The sequence below is a fragment of the Coenobita brevimanus genome, chromosome 91 (genome assembly GCF_032717465.1).
Source record: "Coenobita brevimanus isolate Jiangsu-jjx chromosome 91, ASM3271746v2, whole genome shotgun sequence".
NCBI classification, from domain to species: Eukaryota; Metazoa; Arthropoda; class Malacostraca; order Decapoda; family Coenobitidae; genus Coenobita; species Coenobita brevimanus.
The window spans coordinates 38,686,085-38,705,110 of NC_137044.1; the positions used below are offsets into that span (position 1 = coordinate 38,686,085).

At 44.4% G+C, this 19,026-nt stretch overlaps 1 protein-coding gene across 1 annotated transcript; it reads right to left on the bottom strand.

The window, feature by feature from the left end:
* Window positions 1-1,223: 1,223 nt before the first annotated feature.
* Window positions 1,224-2,699, bottom strand: LOC145411891 (uncharacterized). Its single transcript, XM_080281858.1, has one exon. It carries the CDS (start codon window positions 2,697-2,699, stop codon window positions 1,224-1,226), a length of 1,476 nt encoding a protein of 491 aa, XP_080137984.1.
* Between the last annotated feature and the right edge of the window lie 16,327 nt (window positions 2,700-19,026).

Sequence of the window (19,026 nt, forward strand, 5' to 3'; positions counted from 1 at the left end):
CAATACATTTCCTCTGAAGGCTAGTCACTTTGTGGACTCATGAGACTGCCAAGCACATATTTCTTAACTTTTATATATTTTCTTCATTTTGGCACGTTATTACCTTATACACTATATGGCACGCTCATGTTCTCTTATATTTAAGAAAGAAAAAATATATCGTTGCTTAAAGACGTACAGTATCATGTTGTTATGTGCAAAGTATAGGATGATCCGTTTATTACAACCACTTTCACTCCTCTAGGTGATTTCTTGTGTTGCAGGGACGGCTTTCAAGGTTATCAGTGTCTTCCCTTCATCTCCTACTCTTGGGGCGGTATTCTTGTACAGTTAGGAAGCTTACTAACACCTCTTCCTCACCGATTTATTTCTGATTATGCTCCGTTACTATATTTTTGTGCTTTATTCATGTAGTCTTTGTTGATATTGGAAAAACATCAGAAGCAAACCAGGGGATATTAATGAGTAGTTTGGAAAATAAATCGTTAAGAAAGAGGTGTTAAAGAGCTTCCTTTTCCGACGAGAATATGGGTCTTTGTCTCACCCACGCCCAGACCAACAGACTGAGCCATCCCAACAACACAGAAGATACACCGAGTTTCAAGTGGATTGGTAATTACGGACGACCCTTTACATCACCCGAGAAGTGCTTGGCAGCCTCTTAGAGCCACAAGAATAAATGCACTCTTACTTCCTAAGCCGAGAAACGTAAGTACGACAGTACAGGGCCGAGATTCATAAAATTACTTACGATAATTATCCCTTGTACCACCGATTCGTTTCTGCAGGAAGTAAACAGGACATTAGAAGATTGGTTCCTTCTCTCCTCCTTCGTATAAATACAAAGGATTTCCAACCAAAGAAAATTCATCATAACTGAGATTTGGCATTACAGGAAGAACAAAAGTCATGGGGAGTTTCTGTTGTTATCTTTCTCTGTCCATCCTCCAAAAACAAGTGTTCATTATGTCAGGGAACTGATCGTAAGTCTCTTCAGGAATTCGGGCCCTTACAGCACAGGGAACAAACTGCTAACGTGGTCAGTAACCCTGTATCTGAGGTGCCAGCACTCATCAGTATTTGCATGTATGAAGTGCCAGCAGCCATCATTATCCACGTGTGGAAGTGTTAGCAGTCAGTATCCGCGTATATGAAGTGCCAGCAGTCACCAATATCCGCGTATATGAAGTGCTGCAGTTGTCAATAACTGCATTTGTGAAGTGCTAGCAGTCATCAGTATCCGTGTAAATGAAGTTTGCAGTGGAATGTCCAAGGAAGAGATTGAGTGTGTCATTCTCTTCAGCAAAGGCTGAGGCAAGATGATCGAGTTCCTCCTTGAAAGGCTCATCCCCTAGCAGGCTTTCTAGTTCCACAGCCGTCGTTAGAACACTATCACAATCTGACACCGACCCACACACAGAAAAATCACTGGAGGCCATTGAAAAGACCGGAGAACTGTCACCTACAGGAACTGAAGTGGGTATTGTGGAGGTGGCGCCAGAGAGGGGACTGGGGGGCGGCGACCCCTCACTCAGGAAGGCAGAGTCGCAGCACGAGGAATCACTGAAATGTCGAAAACTTCTTGGGAACTCCAACAACTCGTCAGTCCTCATCAGGGGGATGTCCAGGTCCTGTAGGATGCTTGTAGTGTGAAGCACGTCAGTGGGAGTGCTTTGAGGGAGGGATGTGCAGGGTGTGGGAGTGCTTTGAGGGAGGGATGTGCAGGGTGTGGTTTGTATCTGACGTGGCGTGAAGGGTGTGGCGCCCATCAGGGGCTCGGATATGCTTTGATCTGGGACGGAAGGTGGGCCACAGGGAGTGAGGGCCAGGAGGGGCTGGTGGGGCTGTGGTGCCGTGCTTAATGGCAGAGAATTGGGCTCCAGGCGGGGTAGCTTGGCCTGCCGGGGCCCCAGGTAGCTGCTGTCCATCCGTGGCCGCTTCACCGTCATGGACATCATCAGCGGCTCGTTGTCTGCATGTCTGCCAAGTCTGTGTGGTGGAGTCTGTAGGGCCACGTTTTTAAGAGTGATGTACGCCCCATTACTTGTGGCTTTGCTTGCCGTCCTGCACACTTTCGTCTTGCTTTTGAACCTCCTGGGTCGTTTGGTAGTCACCAGCTTCCCACCTACTGTGTTTTTATTTTTCATATAATTTGCTTTCGTGACGGAGGTAGAGGAACACTTTGTCTGGTTAACGACCTTGTTAGATGCCTTGATATTTACACTGCACTTATTGTTTTTATATGCACTACTGACCTGCTCTTTGTTAGTTCTTATGACATGCCCGGCACAGTGTTCTGGTTTGGCTATGTGCGCATTCTCCAGGCACCAAAGTTCCCTCACGTCCTCTATATCCATGGCTCCAAAGCTGCAGTCATCACTCAGCACTCCGGCAAGAGCGTTTATATAATTAACAGCCAGCCTCAGCACCGTGATCTTCGTCAGCTTCTCCATGTCAGCCCCAGAGAGGTCGGGAATGGCTCTCTGCAGCATGATGAAAGCGTCGTTAATCTCCTTCATTCTGTTTCTCTCTCGGGCGTTGGCTGTCTTGCGCCGGTATTTGCTCAGTGGAGGGGGCTTCTGCTTCTCTTGGGGCTCTCTACAACGCGCTTTGGCTCTGTTTTTTTTCGACTCTATTCTCTTTATGATTGATTTAGTCCTCAAGGCGTACTTGCCCCCAGTCTTTGCGTCCATATTCATCTCGACGTGAATTTTTCTGGTTCAGAACAACACAGTATAACATCACACTGTAATCAGGGAACCTATGGGCAACTCTTTTTTTCTTGATCTCTAAATGTGAGTAAAAAAAAAATAAAAACACTTCCCGGGTGTGACCTGTTGCCTTCCTGGTGGCTGCACATGAAAACACACAGAGTGGGAGAGACAGAGGCAGGAGGGAGCAGCGTGGGCTCTCGAGGAAGTGGAGATGTTTGCTCTCGGTTGTTTGTCTGTGCTACTGGCTCGACCATCCCTCTCACCTCTTCCTTCTCTTCCTTCTTCACCTCCCCTTCTACCTCCTCCTCTTTTACCCCTCAAGAACAAACTTTTAGCCCTGAGCACTGACAAATCACCACCAAAATATACTGTATGTTCCTCACGTGTTTGTATTTATTTATTTTTTAAATGGTGTAAGTTTACCAGGTCGTTCTCAGGTAATCACACTTAAGAATAATATTTTTCTCTTTTCACACTTTTTCACAGTATTTCCACACTATTTATGGACTACGCTTGTGCTAAGAAGTTGATAAGTCACGCTAATGTATGTGACAAGGGTGATTTACATAGAGGCTCCAGGAGTGTCCATTTTGAGATAATTTATGAAAGCACGTTGAATTTTAGCTGGTGCTTAACCCTTGCCTCACACAAAATAGTTTTATTACACACACGGAGCCAAGAAATATACAGTGAAATTACCGAAATAGTCTGGGGCTTCTACTGTAGGTGTGTGTATATGTGTGTGGGTTTTGTGCCTTTTTTGAATTTATAGATTTGTATTTAAAGTGGATTTCCACTATGACAGTGGAATCGTCATGATGGCCGGAGGTGTGTGTATATTTGTCAGGTGTCTAGGTAAAAGGATTTATGGACTTCTCTTAAAAGTAGAATAGTGGCAAAGTTTTTTTTTTTTCTGTTTGTTTTATACTAGACCTGTTTTGGAAATTAATGGCTGGAGGTTGTGTATATGTTGCTACTTTCACAAAACAAGTAGGCTATATGGATTAGTGTTAAAAAATGAGCTTTCGGATTGTTATTCCTGTTTTTCTAAGTTTATAAAGGATTAATGTGTGATCGTAGGACTTTTATATTGAATCTTGGATTGCTTGTGGAAGTGGATTTAAGTCATGGATTTGTGTAGCAATGGGTTTGTTAGAGTGGATTCCTGGGTGTATGTTGGAGGCGATTTTATGTTGAAAGTTATGTGTGAGTTTCTGAAGTAAGTGAAGTTCCGTTCCTGTGTTGGAAGTGGTTTTATTTGACAGTGGAGTCGAAGATTTCTGTTGAGAGAGAGAGAGAGAGAGAGAGAGAGAGAGAGTGGGTGTGTGCTTACGAGGTGACTGTGTGTCGTGTGGAGAGGTTAAGTTATAATAGTTAAGGTTGGATTACGTTAGGTTATGAGTACTGAAGATTATTTTGTTTCACAGTGAAGTATAGGATTTCTGTGGTAGGTGGAATTATTGTCTGTGATTAAAAGTAAGTGTGTGATCCTACTAGGTGACTTAGTGTTGTTAGGTTAGGTTAGGTTAGGCTAGGTTGGATTAGATTAAGAACAGTGGAAGTTGAGTATAGATGAATTTATGTTTGGGATGAAGAGGGGGAGACAGGTGGTGTGTGGGCCTACTGGGCCTACTGGGTGGGTGGGTGTAGTGTTCCGAGGTCTCCGTGTTCAGCTCCTTAGGCTTCTGTTTGGGCCTCTGAGACGTGGGTGTTTAGTATGTGGGAACAATTACGCTAATACCCGTGTAATGGGCCCAGCCAGCCTGTAACAAGACCCTCCTACACTTGAGATATCCCTCGTGAAATATCTTATAATGACGCTCCTATGGCATGCATTTATTCCCACTCGTTAATCCCGGAAATGGAGAGATTACAAGCCTCCCTGTAACATGTCATAAAAGTACCCCCGCTAATACCAATACACCAGTCCTGTATGAAACAGCCCTAGCATGTATTCAATATGGACGGTGGGTGTTAGCGCCGAAGTGGTGACATGTGGAGGTGTAGGAGGACTACTGGGCCTTGGGATAGGCTACTGCCCCCGAGATATAGGCCCTGAAGCCTTTGCCCAGAGTCGGACACATAAAAAAAAAAAAGTACCTCCCTTCCCGTTGGTCTGTAATGAATAGGTGTGCTTATGGACTCCTAAAAGTACATGACATATGGATAATCTAAGCACAGTACATCTATAAATGGCTCTCTTATAGTTGCTTATAAGTACATTACATAAACTCTTGTACAGTACACGAGTATAGCTTAAAGTACGTAATGAATGAGTGTTCTTAAAGTCAAATGAAGTTACAGTACACCAACGTAACTATAACACATTACATGAAATTACCCTAAAAAGCACAGCCTAGCACATACATAAACGTAACCTTTAAAAAATCAGTCTTAAAAAGTAGTTCCATAAAGCTTGTTACCATTATAGGACAAAGCCTTATATCTACGTGTCCCAACACACTGATGTCAATTAGCTAAGCCTCTTTCTCTTCCTCCGTATCCCCGTGAAATCCGATTATGACGGAACCCCACTGATCACAATCTTCATGCTCCTTCCTCGTCAACCCTGCTCCTTCCCCGGGGTGTTCTTTGTCGCAGGATGTACGAGGTTGGTGGTAACGGGTGAGCTGGGTAGGATGAAGGACTTATCAGGGTTTTTCAGTGGCTGGGTAGCGACTCGGTTCAGATAAAGGAGCCACCCCGCCAGGCCACAACAAAGCCTGTGGTGGGTCGGGGCTGAGGTTAGTATTCGCGAGAGAGAGAGTTGAGATGGAGAGTTTGTAGCGAGCCTCTAATCCCGTCTATTTGTGGTAAGATATAGATCACCAGGTGCAGGGATTATGGCATGAAGTAAATGGGATGTTTCAGTTCTGTTAAAGGGCCTTTGACAGAAGAGGACATGGGTGGCTGTGTTGGTGGGCATGGAGGTGCAGGTTTTGTGGTGTCTCCTTTTATGACTTGTGCTATGAACGAACTGGGGTGACGAAGGGCATGGGATGTGGTTGCAGGTCCTTTCCTTGCCCTTCCGTTCCTTGCCCTTCCGTTCCTTTCCTTTCCTTTCGGTTACACGGGTATACGATTTCCATAAGGCTTGTATCTTTCACAGTTATTCACTATTGCTTGTTAAAGGTCAGTTACTGTATGACTCAGTGTGAAGGGACGAACAGAGAATCCAGTTCAGTGTTATCAGTGGATCATTTTTTCTTGGGTCTATCTTTCACTTTAACACTCAATCCAGTTTGGTAGTAATATCTAGTACCTATATGACTTAAGATAAAAGCACGTAAATGCCTAGTTGCTGTATTACATGGGAAGGCACGTCAGTGTATAGCAGCTGTATGAGAAGGCACGTCAATGTATAGCAGCTGTAGGAGAAGGCACGTAAATGTCTAGCAGCTGTATGAGATGGCACGTAAATGTCAACTAGTGTGACACAGATTAACGGCAAGAAGAGAGAGTCCAAAACACAACCCATGCCCAAGAATGTTTAGGAATACTAGGTCCTGTGAGGCTGGTCTGGACGCAATGGGGGAACGTGGAGGAGGGGTGGAGGTGGAGCATTAGTCGGGTGAGGGCAAGGCTGTATACACTACCCAGGAACCCCACTGTGAGGGTACTGCCACTCCACACACTGATGACCCTCCCTCACACAGTCACACAGATCCTTACCACCTGCACCAGCAACAGTACACAGGCGCGCTTTTCCAATCGAATGGATTTTATGCTGTTTCGCATTTTTGCCAGCACGGTTCTCAGCTCTTATTTCCCCTTTGAGTGTTACTGTATTTACCATTTCTGTCTGTCATTCTTTATTTTAGAGCTATTTTTGTCTTAGCTCTATCGTATTTCTCTGTCATTTATTTCAGCCTATTTCGTTTTTTTGTAATGTTGACCACGCTTTTCCACTCGTATTTCTCTGCTGCTGTCGCTTATCTTCTTGTTATGGAATCCAACTCTCTTTTACATTTATACACGTAATCTTTACGATTTACCTGGCCTGTCACTTATTGTGGCTGGATTCTACTGTTCTTATTAAAGCAATAATTCTTTCTCTCTGGTGCCACTTTTTAACTCTCGATTCTACTGCATTTAAAGATATTATTTTAAGTGGTAGCGATATCCAGCTTGTCACTGTTGTCTTTAATGCCAATATATTCTGAGGAACTTTATTTGATAAATTTAGGCAACTTGATTCTGTTGTCTTTAAAGCTGTGTGATTCTGTGAGGGGTAGAGTGACTGTAATTTTCAGTTCTAGTCTCTTGCCTTCAGAGCTAAATCACTGAAGCGTAGAGTGGTCGCAGATTACAATTCTTGTGGTAGGTGGTTCAGTAGCTATATCCAACTTGATATTCTTGTCTTTAAATCTCTATATTTTTCACTTCAGTTATGTTCTAAATAAATCTTGCTGGACGTGAACTTTTTACAGTAATTAAGGCGATGAGTTTGTCTTTAAAGCTATAGATGTTCTTCAGCCATGTGTTGTCTTTAAAGCTGTGTGTATTCCAGTGATCTTGTCTTCCTTAAAGCTTATATGTTTTCCAGCTTGATCCTCTTCTCTCTAAAGGTATTCGATTCTGTTAGACGGAGACTGGTAGCATCCCTTCCGTTACAGATTAGGAGTGGACTGGTGGGGGTGGAGGAAGAAGGGAGACTGAGGGAGAGGAGGGGGAAGGAGTAGAGTAGAAGAGTTGAGGAAGGGCAGAGGAGGGGAGGGGGCTGTGGTCGTGCCTGAACCTGCCCGTGGGATCTGTTGAAATGGTCTCCCTCTTTAACGACCCGCACCACAACGACGACGCACCGCAAGACCTGCAGAGAGAGAGAGAGAGAGAGAGAGAGAGAGAGAGAGAGAGGGAGAGAGAGTAGTGGTGGTAGCGGAGCCTGTTTTCTTGCTCACCTGATAAAGCAGTTAATAATAAAAACGAAGTCGAATATTAAGCACGTTTATAATTCTTTTATCTAGTCATTTATAGCTCAAAAGATAAAGAATTCATTTATTAAAGCGAGTGGGACGCCAACTCATTTATCACTCACTTATCACTCATTTGTCACTCGTTCTTCACTCGATAAAGCACTCACTCTTCAGGTAAACGGGGATATTAACCGGATCTGGAGTTCGATTGATAAAGCACTTCGTTATCTCCTCATTTATCGCTTACTGAATATATCTTTTAGTTATCAGAATGCAGTATGTATAAACCAAGATTAGACCCACGTTTCCTTGTCCAATATACCTCATTTAGCCATCAAATTAAGTGGAATTTTAGACTATTATTGCTTTTGTTTTCAGGGTATGTGTAGAGAAAGAAACTGACAACTCTTGGTTCACTTGATATGGCACTTAGTTATCAAATTAAGTGGATCATTAAACGTACACTTTATTATAGAGGATTTGAGTAGAACTAGACCCACTTATCACAGTCCACTTGATAATGCACTTAGTTATCAAATCGAGTGGAACAATAAACACTTCTTCTTGCTCACTGGATCAAGTTATTCGTTATCAGATGATGTGAAGTGAGAAAACAAAGGCGCTTATTAGTTCTTATCTGATAGTGCCCACGAGTTTGATAGCACAGTTTTACTTATATAAAAAATTGAGATCGACAGAATATTGGTTAAAGCTTCTAAGTGGTTATATTATCCTTTTCAGTCTAGTAGTCGTTCCTGAAGTGGTCGTGGTGACTTAGGGGTCGTGTAAGATGCAGCTGAGTTATGTGAAGAGGTAGGTAGCTGGTCATGACAGTATGAAGTGCGGTGTGAGGTGAAGCCAAGTCGTTGTGGTCGTAGTATGAAGGGGTCGTGGGTACTGGTGGTCGTGATGACGGGGGCTTTCGTCTTGGGTGCAGCTGGGTCGACGTGGGATGCAGCTAAGTCGTTGTTGTCGTCCTGTCGTTCAAGGAGGTAGGTGTGGCTGGTCGTGGTAGCTTGAGTAGTCGTGTGAGACAGGTGAAGTCGTTGATGGGTACAGCTGGTCGTAGGTCGTTGCTTAAGGGTGTTGTAGAAAGTCGTGCAGCTGAGTCGTCTTGTCGTGGAAGGAGGTAGATGCAGCCGCCTTGACTGGAATATAGAGGAAGGAAACGCAGCTAATTTGCCGATGCGTGCAGCTGGTCGTTGTGGCTTGGGATGACCTACAGGTGGTCGTAGTAGGTTATGGGATCGTAGGAGGTCGTGCAGCTGAGTCGTCTTGTCGTCCTGGCTTGATTGGGGCGTGAGTGAAGCGACGAGACGAGACGAGACGAGACGATAGAGTGAGAGAGAGGGTGACTCCTGGCTCAGCTCCAAGACACCGGGACAGACTGGCACCTGAAGGAGAGCATGGAAGGTTAGACTCAGGTGAGAGAGAGAGAGAGAGAGAGAGAGAGAGAGAGAGAGAGATTGTCGTGTATGTGGGGGGGTAACAGAGAGGGAGGGAGGGAGGGAGAAACATAGATTGTAATGCATGTATGTATATGTCTGTATCTGTATAGGTAGATGTGTGTGTGTGTGTGTGTGTGTGTGTGTGTGTGTGTGTGTAATTCACCGGGTCGGTTAGGATCACTTGATGGTCGTGATCGTCAGCTTTTACCCTCCCGGAAGGGAGCTGAGAGCTCATATAGTCCGATCTAAGGGCAAGGCTGTGACCTTCACACACGCACACACCCGTCCCCTTGCTCGGGGGGGACAGTAACCACCCACTTCGTCAGTGAAACTTTTCGCAACCTGAGCGAGGCGCGAACTCCCGTCTACCAGATGGTAAGCGAGAACGTTACCACTGCACCAGCGAGTGTGTGTGTGTGTGTGTGTGTGTGTGTGTGTGTGTGTGTGTGTGTGTGTGTGTGTGTGTGTGCTGGTCTCGCAGTCCTCGTACGAGACGTGAGAGTCTCGGGCAAGCACTTGACATGAATATACAAACTATACATAACAACTAGAAAGAGATTTATATTTTAGACGTTGCTACTTGGATTAGAGTCTGAAGTGAATAGATATATATAAAGTTAAGGATTTATACTGAATGTGAGGATGGGATAGCAATGGTAGTATAACTTAGATTTGGGAAGACATAAGTATTAGCCTATAAGTAAGGAATCAAGAGAAATAGGAGGTAACGAGAGGTAAAGAAATATATTAGGTAAAGGAATTGTACTTGGTGTGAGAGAGGGATATAAAAGAAATTATCCATCTATCTATTTACAGCCAGACGCCATAATCCAATAATGGGTGGCTGTTTGTCTGTGAGGTAGTTGTTTTTCGGGGAGGGGCACTAACCCTCCACCAGCCCACTTGTTGACACGTAAGGAACACGTATGGTTTGGTTATATGGTTACCACCCAGCGTTGTCAATGGCTTCCTGACTTACAAGAAACCATTAGGCTTGTCACTTAATGTAAAGGCACCTGAAAAGAAAAAAAAAAAGTAATGAAAAGCTATAGGAAAGATGGGAGAAATAGGAAGAGAGGAGGACAGACACAGAAAAAAATGATAAAGGTGAAGGAAGAAGTTGGCAGCACTACATCAAGTGAGTGGATGATAGTCGCCACAAAAAAGAAACTCAAAATGAATAATAAGCCAGCAATTTTGGGCACAAAGGTAGTGGCTATAGGAAAAAATAATGAAAGATTATGGTGTTTGTCGTAAATTTGAGAACAGAATGTTGGTGGGAGTGAAGCTTAGATACGACTAGAAATTAAGTATAATATGGAAGGCTGGGCACATAGGTGGTGCTGCAGGTGTGGAAATATAAGAGGGAAGGAGGTTATATTAAAGGTGTGGGTGAGGTGGCGATGGTACCATGAATTGGACTTGAAGTATATATAAGAAATAAGAGACGTAGAGGATCAGTAGGGATTTATACTGAGAGAGAGAGAGAGAGAGAGAGAGAGAGAGAGAGAGAGAGGGGGGGGAGGGGGGATAGTCTTTCTCGAGTAGTCCCTCGAAAATAAACAGGGTTGTACATTAAAGATTTTATAATACTAGACGGATTAAAACAGGGTGTAATTCATCACCATCATCATCATCATTGTCACAGTTATCATCATTATCATCAAAATAATAATAATACTACAGTAATAGTAGTAATAGTAGTTGTAGTAGGAGTAGTAGTAACAGTAGTAGTAGTAGTAGTGATTAGAAAAAATAACAATCATCATCATCATCTTCAACATCATCAGTATAATAATAATAATAATAATAATAATAATAATAATAGTAGTAGTAGTAGTAGTAGTAGTCTAGGGGTGACTAATAAAAATAAATTCATCATCATCATCATCCCAGCCAAGGGAAAGAGTAAGGCAGGATCCAGAATAATGGAAGTACAATACCAGACACATACCATCAACCAACCTGCTGAGAGAGAGAGAGAGAGAGAGAGAGAGAGAGAGAGAGAGAGAGAGAGAGAGAGCACGTCTTTATCTTATTTTTGCTTTCTCAAGTTTATTTTATTTTTCTTTAGGAGGGCCTCTTCCTTTACCCAGACATCGTAGTTACTTCATGTCTCCTCCTCCTCCTCCTCCTCCTCCATTCTTACAACGTCGCCTCCCCTTGCATCCCTCCCCTTCCCTTTCTCCCTCTCTCATCTTCTCCCCTCCCTTCATAAATCTTCGTCCTCTCTCTCTCTCTCTCTCTCTCTCTCTCTCTATTTATCTATCTATCTATCACACACACACACACACACACACACACACACACACACACACACACACACACACACACACACACACACACACACACACACACACACACACACACACACACACACACACACACACTCAGGGCATGTTCACCTAATTAACCAACCTGCCAGTTTCTACACAACACGTCGCTTCGCTTGTTAGTATTTCAGTTGTTACAGCAAGGCAGAGAGAGAAAGAGAGAGAGAGAGAGAGAGAGAGAGAGAGAGAGAGAGAGAGAGAGAGAGAGAGAGAGAGAGAGAGAGAGAGAGAGAGAGAGAGAGAGAGAGAGAGGAAATAACGGAAGGAGGGACAGAGGGAGAAAGAAAGGATGGGAGGAGGAAAGGAGAGAGAGGAGGGAAGAACTGAAGGAGGGAGGGAGAGGGAAGGAAAGATGGACAGGAGGAGGGAGGCAGAGAAGGAGGGAAGTGTGAAAGGAGAGAGGGGAAGAAGGATGGAAGGGGAGAGAGAGAGAGAGAGAGAGAGAAGGAGGAAAGGAGATATTTTAATTATCCAACCACGTCGCGGCACAAGTCCGGAGGAATTTGTGAGACGGGGAGAGTGTCTGACTGGAGAGATGGAGGAAACTGGAAGGAGGGTGGAGGGGTGGAGAGAAGGTGGAGGGATGGAGAGAAGGTGAAGGGGTGGAGAGATGTTGGAGGGATGGAGAGAAGATGGAGGGATGGAGGGAAGATGGAGGAGTGGAGGGGAAAATTTATTGGTGGAGGTAATACAGAAGAGTGTAGAGGAGTTGGAGGGATGTAAAAGGTGGGATGGAGAGAAGGTGGAGGGCTGGAGAGAAGGTGGAGGGATGGAGCATGTGGAAGGATGGGGAGAAGGTTGAGGAAGAGAAGGTGGAGGGATGAAGGGAAGAGAGAGAGATAATTAAGGATGCTGTTGAAGAAAGAGGAAGACAGAGAGGAAGAGAAAAGAGTAAGATCTGATTCAAAAGGCAGAAGAAAGAGGAAGGAAAAGATGAAGAAGGCTGGCAAAAAAAATCATTTATTCTCTTTCTATCAATCCATTGCCAGACGCCTTAATCTCGTAAGGGTGGCCACAAACAAATCGCCCCCATATCGCTTAGTCCCACGCCATTTCACTGCCCTTCTCCCAGCTCACACATCTCCTCTGTCATATACCTCTCCACTCCATCCCTCCATCTCATTCATGGCCGCCCCCTGCGTCGCCCCCCTCCACCTCACTCACATACACTCTCCTCGTCAGTCTCTCACTCTCCATCCTCTGCACATCCTCTGCACATAAATCCACAAGAATATAATCGACAAGGGAAATACAGTAATAAAATATCCAACCACAATTTCGATCGAAAAATAAGTGGAGCGAGACAAAACAATGGTGATGAATGGAGGGTTGCGTTACTGCTATGCTGAGCTGGCGAGACGATCAATGGCAGAGGCTGGCCCATTCATGAGAGAGAGAGAGAGAGAGGGGGGGGGTTCTTCATGGTTCAGTAAATTTGTGTGTTGTTTCTCTCTCAGTTTACTTCGTGTATTATTCTTTTTTTCTCTTCATATTTTTTGCCTCTGTCGATGCATGGTTAAATTAAATCACACACACACACACACACACACACACACACACACACACACACACACACACACACACACACGTATACATAAAACCATCTTTTATTCATTTGTCCTTCTTCCCTGTTCTTATCTTTTCCTCCTTCTGTATTTGTCATCCTGGTCTCTCTCTCTCTCTCTCTCTCTCTCTCTCTCTCTCTCTCACCCAGCCTTCCCTCTCCTATGAGCCTCTCTCCCACTCCCACGTATGTGCTTTAGGCTCACCTTGAACCATCCACTCAGGTGATAGGGCACGTTTAGCAGAAATCAAAGGTATCATAATCCAGCGGTGTTGGTTGCTGGTGTGGGTGGTATTGGTGGTGTGGTTAGAATATTTGATGTTGATAATAGATCGTGTTGGTATGTGGTGTATATGTGGTGTGTGGTCTGTAGTGTATATGGTATGTGGTGTGTGATGGGTGTGTGGTAGTAAGCTGCAAAAGGACGTAGATCTGCAAGCAAAAGGAGGCGAACTGTGGCTCTGGTATTATCTGGTGTTATGGTGTGGTGTTGCTAAAATATTCCTTTTGATGGTGTTGGTGTTGGTGTTAATTCCTCTTGTGCCCTGTGGTGTATTGAATGCCTGTTGGTGTTCATGTTAGTGGTGTGGTATTATGGTGTTATACTGTTACTGCTGGTGTTTGTGCTGGTATTACTGTAGGGAGGGGGAGCCCAAGGATGAGATGGAGGGATGGAGTGGAGAGGTATATGAGAGAGGGGTGTGAGCTGGGAGCAGGGCAGTGAAACGGCAGGGGACAGGGCGACATGGAGGCGATTTGTTTGTGGCAACCCCTTACGAGATTAAGGATTCTGGCAATAGATAGATAGATAGACAAATTCTCGTACCATAGGAGGCTTCGTAACACTTTTAATATAGTGATTTATTCTGAATTTTACATCTTTTTTATCCTCTTGGTCTTTACTGAGGGGAAACTATTGACTTTAAAAATAATTAAATGATATGGAGGACAATATCAGGGTTTAATAGGCATAGTAAATCGCTTACTAAACAGTGCTACGGACCCTCCTATGTCATAAAGATTAGCCTGTGTACTGATCAGAGAGAGAGAGAGAGAGAGAGAGAGAGAGACAGACAGACAGACAGAGACAGACAGACAGAGACAGACAGACAGAGACAGACAGACAGACAGACAGACAGAGACAGACAGACAGACAGACAGACACACACACACACACACACACACACACACACACACACACACACACACACACACACACACACACACACACACACACACACACACACACACACACACACACACACAGTCTTCTCGAGTGATTGTGTTAAATTTGTTTGTGTAAAAGTTTGTGGCGTTGGTGTGTGGTGTATATGTGGTGTGTGGTATGAGTGTGGTGTGTGGAGGTGTGTGGTATGAGTGTGGTGTGTGGTGGTGAGTGGTGTTAGTTTGGTGTAGGATGCTGAAGGATGGTGAAAGGGTGTGATGTTGTTGTGTGGTGTTGTGAGTGGTTTGAGTGTGGTGTAGATGTGGTGTGTGGTGTTGATGTCTGGTGTAGATATTATGTATAGTCCTGGTGTGAAAATGGTGTATATTATTGATGAATGGTATTGCTGAAGGGAGTGTGATGTGGTGTGTGGTGAGAAATGGCGTATTGTGATGGTGTTTGGTTCGGGTGTATATTATTGGTATGTGGTGTAAAAATAGTGTATGATTTGAGAATGTGGTGGTGTGTGGTGTAGGTGTGTGGTGGGTGTGGGAAGCTTGAGTGGTGTAAGTGTGGCGTCTTGGTTTGGTGTGGGAAGGTGGGGAGTGGCTGAGGTGGTGGCGGTGTGTACAGTCGCGTCCGCATGTACCACATGGGATGGCGTGTTGGGGGTAAATGTGGCACCAGTGTGTTTGTTTACATTTCAGAACCACAGGGGATGGCGTGTTGGGGGTAGATGTGGCACCAGTGTGTTTGTTTACATTTCAGTACCACGGGTGGCGTGTTGGGGTAGATGTGGCACCACTGTGTTTGTTGACACTTCACTTTTACTGAGAGAGAGCAGCTTCATTATAAATCTAACGATGGTGCAACAATCTGAATAACTGAAATGGTAAACTAAATTATATGTAACGTCTTTGCCTGCAATCCATGCTTGCTGTGATGGCGCTGTAGTGGATGTACTGTGACAGGAGCTTGGATGTTTAGGGCTAAGTCTTGTTTTGTTCAAGTTTTAATGAGTTCCACTTAATAAGCTCCAACCACATCAATGGGAGAGAGGGCATTTCAGCAGCTGTTGGCTCATATTTCAACACACGGAACATTTTCTCTATATTAAGGCATGCTTTGTTAAGAACTTGTCGGACATGCCTGACAGATGCCATTAATTTACTGTGAAGAGAAGATGGGCTCATTGCTGATTCATGATTAATCAGTTGTGTGTGTTATTCAGTAGGCCATTATTCAGTGTTTACATTATCTGTCTAACTATCTGTTGCCCGACGCCCTAATCCCGCAAAGGGTGGCTGCAGACAAAACGCCTCCAAGTCGCTCTGCAACCCACCATTTGACTGCCCTCCCCCGAACTCACTCCCACCTCCCTCATATACCTCGCAACTCCACCCTTCCACCTTATCCTCGGTCTCCCCCTCCCTCCACTTCATCTACATACACCTTATTCTTCATTCTCTCCACGTGTCCAAACCACCTTAGTGTATTTCTCACATTATGCTGTTGCAAATTATCAAGAGCCTCTCTCTCTCTCTCTCTCTCTCTCTCTCTCTCTCTCTCTCTCTCTCTCTCTCTCTCTCTCTCACACACACACACACACACACACACACACACACACACACACACACACACACACACACACACACACACACGCACACGAGCATGAAGGAGCAAATGAAACTCAGCCTTCAGCACCCATTTCCCACCCTACTCCACAAACACCTACCACAACTCTATCACATACGCACGGGTTATGGGCAGTGACGTTATACATGTTTAATATACCAATCATATACCCTCTGTAGCACTATTCTATGATACGAAGCTTATCACGATCAAGACAATTATAATAAGGTGTCTGCAGGTTACTAGACATGCAGTACAGTATAAGCAAATGTACAGGTGTCACATCAGCCTTCAAAGCACTACACCCCATTTAGAAATGAACGTGGTAGAATAATTGTGGTATAGTGTGGTGTGTTAGTGTGTGATGTATGTGTGGTGTGTTGTGCTAGTGTGTGATGTAAGTGTGGTGTGTTGTGCTAGTGTGTGATGCATGTGTGGTGTGTTGTGCTAGTGTGTGATGCAAGTGTGGTGTGTTGTGCTAGTGTGTGATGCAAGTGTGGTGTGTTGTGCTAGTGTGTGATGTATGTGTGGTGTGTTGTGCTAGTGTGTGATGCAAGTGTGGTGTGTTGTGCTAGTGTGTGATTTAAGTGTGGTGTGTTGTGCTAGTGTGTGATGAAAGTGTGGTGTGTTGTGCTAGTGTGTGATATAAGTGTGGTGTGTTGTGCTAGTGTGTGATGCAAGTGTGGTGTGTTGTATTTGTGGTTGGTGTTGTGTAAGGTAAGTGGTGTTAATGTATCGGGGAATGGTATGAGTGTGTAGTGGTTGCTGGTGTGGAGCGTGAAAGTGATATGTGGTATAGCTATATGTTGATGTGCAGAGTGGTATTAATGAAGCACCGAAGATGTGATGTGTGGTATGTTGATGTAGTGACGGATAAATGTAATGTGAAAGTGTGGTGAGTAGTGTAATTATGGGTGTGTGGTTTTAGTATGGTGCTGATGAGCTCGTGGTAGTGTGAGTGGTGTAACTGGTGCTGGTGTAGTGGTATCATTCTTACTTTAACACTGACTTCACTCTTTCATTCACTTACTTCACTGAAAATGAGATGAACGCGTTGTGCAGCATCGGCCTTACTGAGTTTCAGATCACTACTCACTGCAACATTATCCTTACTGAGTGCCTGATCAATACTTAGGCCCACTGCATCAATTCACTGAGCACCGAATCACTAGTCAAGGCATAATCAATCGCCTTGAGTCCCAGATCATTTCTTACTGCAGCATAGACTTCACTGAGCACCAGATTGCTACTCACTGCAGCATTAACTTCACTGTTTCATCACTACGTCCTGCACCACTAACTTACCTGAGGACCAAATCGACATTAAGGCCCACTGCCTCATTGAATTTACTCTGGACCAGATCACTACTTACCTCAGCATTGGAGTCACTGAGTTTTAGATCACTACACACTGCAGCATTGAATTTACTGGACTTCAAAGCACTACTTATTGCAGCATTGAATTTACTGGGCTTCAGAGCACTACTTCCTGCAGCATTGAATTCTCTGAGTATTGGATCACTACTTATTGCAGCATCGACTTCACTGAGTTTTAGATCACTACTTATTGCAGCATTCACATCATTGATCGCCAGGTCATCTTTACACTTCGATCATAACGACTGACTGTTGAAGGCAGGACTGTAGTAATAGTAGTAGTGGGAGCAGTAGTGGTAGATATAAAAGTAGCAGCGTTGGATGGCACACACATGACTCACTGCTGGTGGTGTGGCAGGCATCGGGTCACCTACGCACACTTAAACACACTGCCCCACTTACACACACCTAAACACACTGCCCCACGTACACTGTGTCAAGCAAGTAGGCATACAACCACTGCAGATCTTTACATATTAACATCTTCAATTCGCTTATGTATTTCTGGTTAGATTCTTCGTATTGGTGAGTGATTTTATTATGCCTTGAAGAATCTTTTGACGTTGATGAGCTTGATACAGCCAATATTAACCCCCACAGCACGACGGCCCTACACCATGGCGAGTAAAATTGTCTGGGAGTATTGAGAATGTAAGAACACATCACAGAGTTATATGGGTTAATCTACACCACGACAATCCCTTTTCTGGCTGGCTCTCTAATGCAAGAGTTAACCGTTACTCCCGGTCCTTCATTTATGCAACAGGTCAACTCTGGAACTGTCTCCCTCTGTCTGTGTTTCCTACTTCCTATGATCTTCAGTCTGTCAAACGCAGTGTGTCCAGGCATCTCGAAATGAACGGATCTTGAATTTGGCTCTCTATTGTATTGTTTTTTTTTTTTTTATTGGAAGGAACTGTTTTGCGGGCTCAGCCTTTGGTTCCTTCTTCCTCGCATTAAAAAAAAAAAGTTTCTTCACCAGTATCTCTGCTACGCCTCTTAGAAAATACCTAAAAGATACATAGCTCCTTACCTACATCTTTGTTTGCCTCACTTACTTTTTAAAACAAATAGGAATCCATGACAAGCACTCTCCAAGGCTTCTTCTGACTCTGAATCAGGCATCCCGTTCATTACCACACCCACGCATCCCAGAAACCTCCATACAAGCCTTCAGGAATGTGACAATTTCCCTTCACACCCTCAAGTACTCAGATAAACAGGCATCCAGGACCTTAGCTTGACATCTTAACCTACATCACCGTATCACACCCACACTTACACCTACAGCGACAGTCCTTGGAAAATCGCTTACGTTGGTAGAGAAGTCCATAATACGTCACTCCTTCACGCACCCCAAGAGAACAACACACCTCTACATATTAACGCACCAACAACCCTCCAAACCCCCAGTACATGTTAAAGGAGTCTACAGCTCTATCTTCACTCCCTCACGCACTAAATAGCCGCTGGAGATGAGTTAAGGAGCAATAACACAATTGTCACACGTCCACTTATAACCACATCTCACAGCAAACTCTACGGTATTTGTTTGCCAATGTTACTATGAAGCTCCCTGGACCCCCACACCCGCCCGCGATGAAGGCGCAGGCCACACTGATCACCTTGCTCACCTGTTGCCCCGACACCTGCACACACACACACACACACACACACACACACACACACACACACACATTTTCCATCACCTTTCGCCTGTTCAAAATTCCACTAACAATAAACCAGTCCATTAATCAACAAACCCATTAATGTAACCCACGACATTTTTAAACCTCAGACTCCAGTTGGTGGAAGGAAAGTTTAATCTGCTTTATTTTTGGCGTATAGGTAAGGAACAGGCACCAAAATTAACGCTC

Coding starts and splice junctions, on each gene's coding strand:
- LOC145411891 (XM_080281858.1), bottom strand. CDS start 2,699: ATGAATATGGACGCAAAGACTGGGGGCAAGTACGCCTTGAGGACTAAA.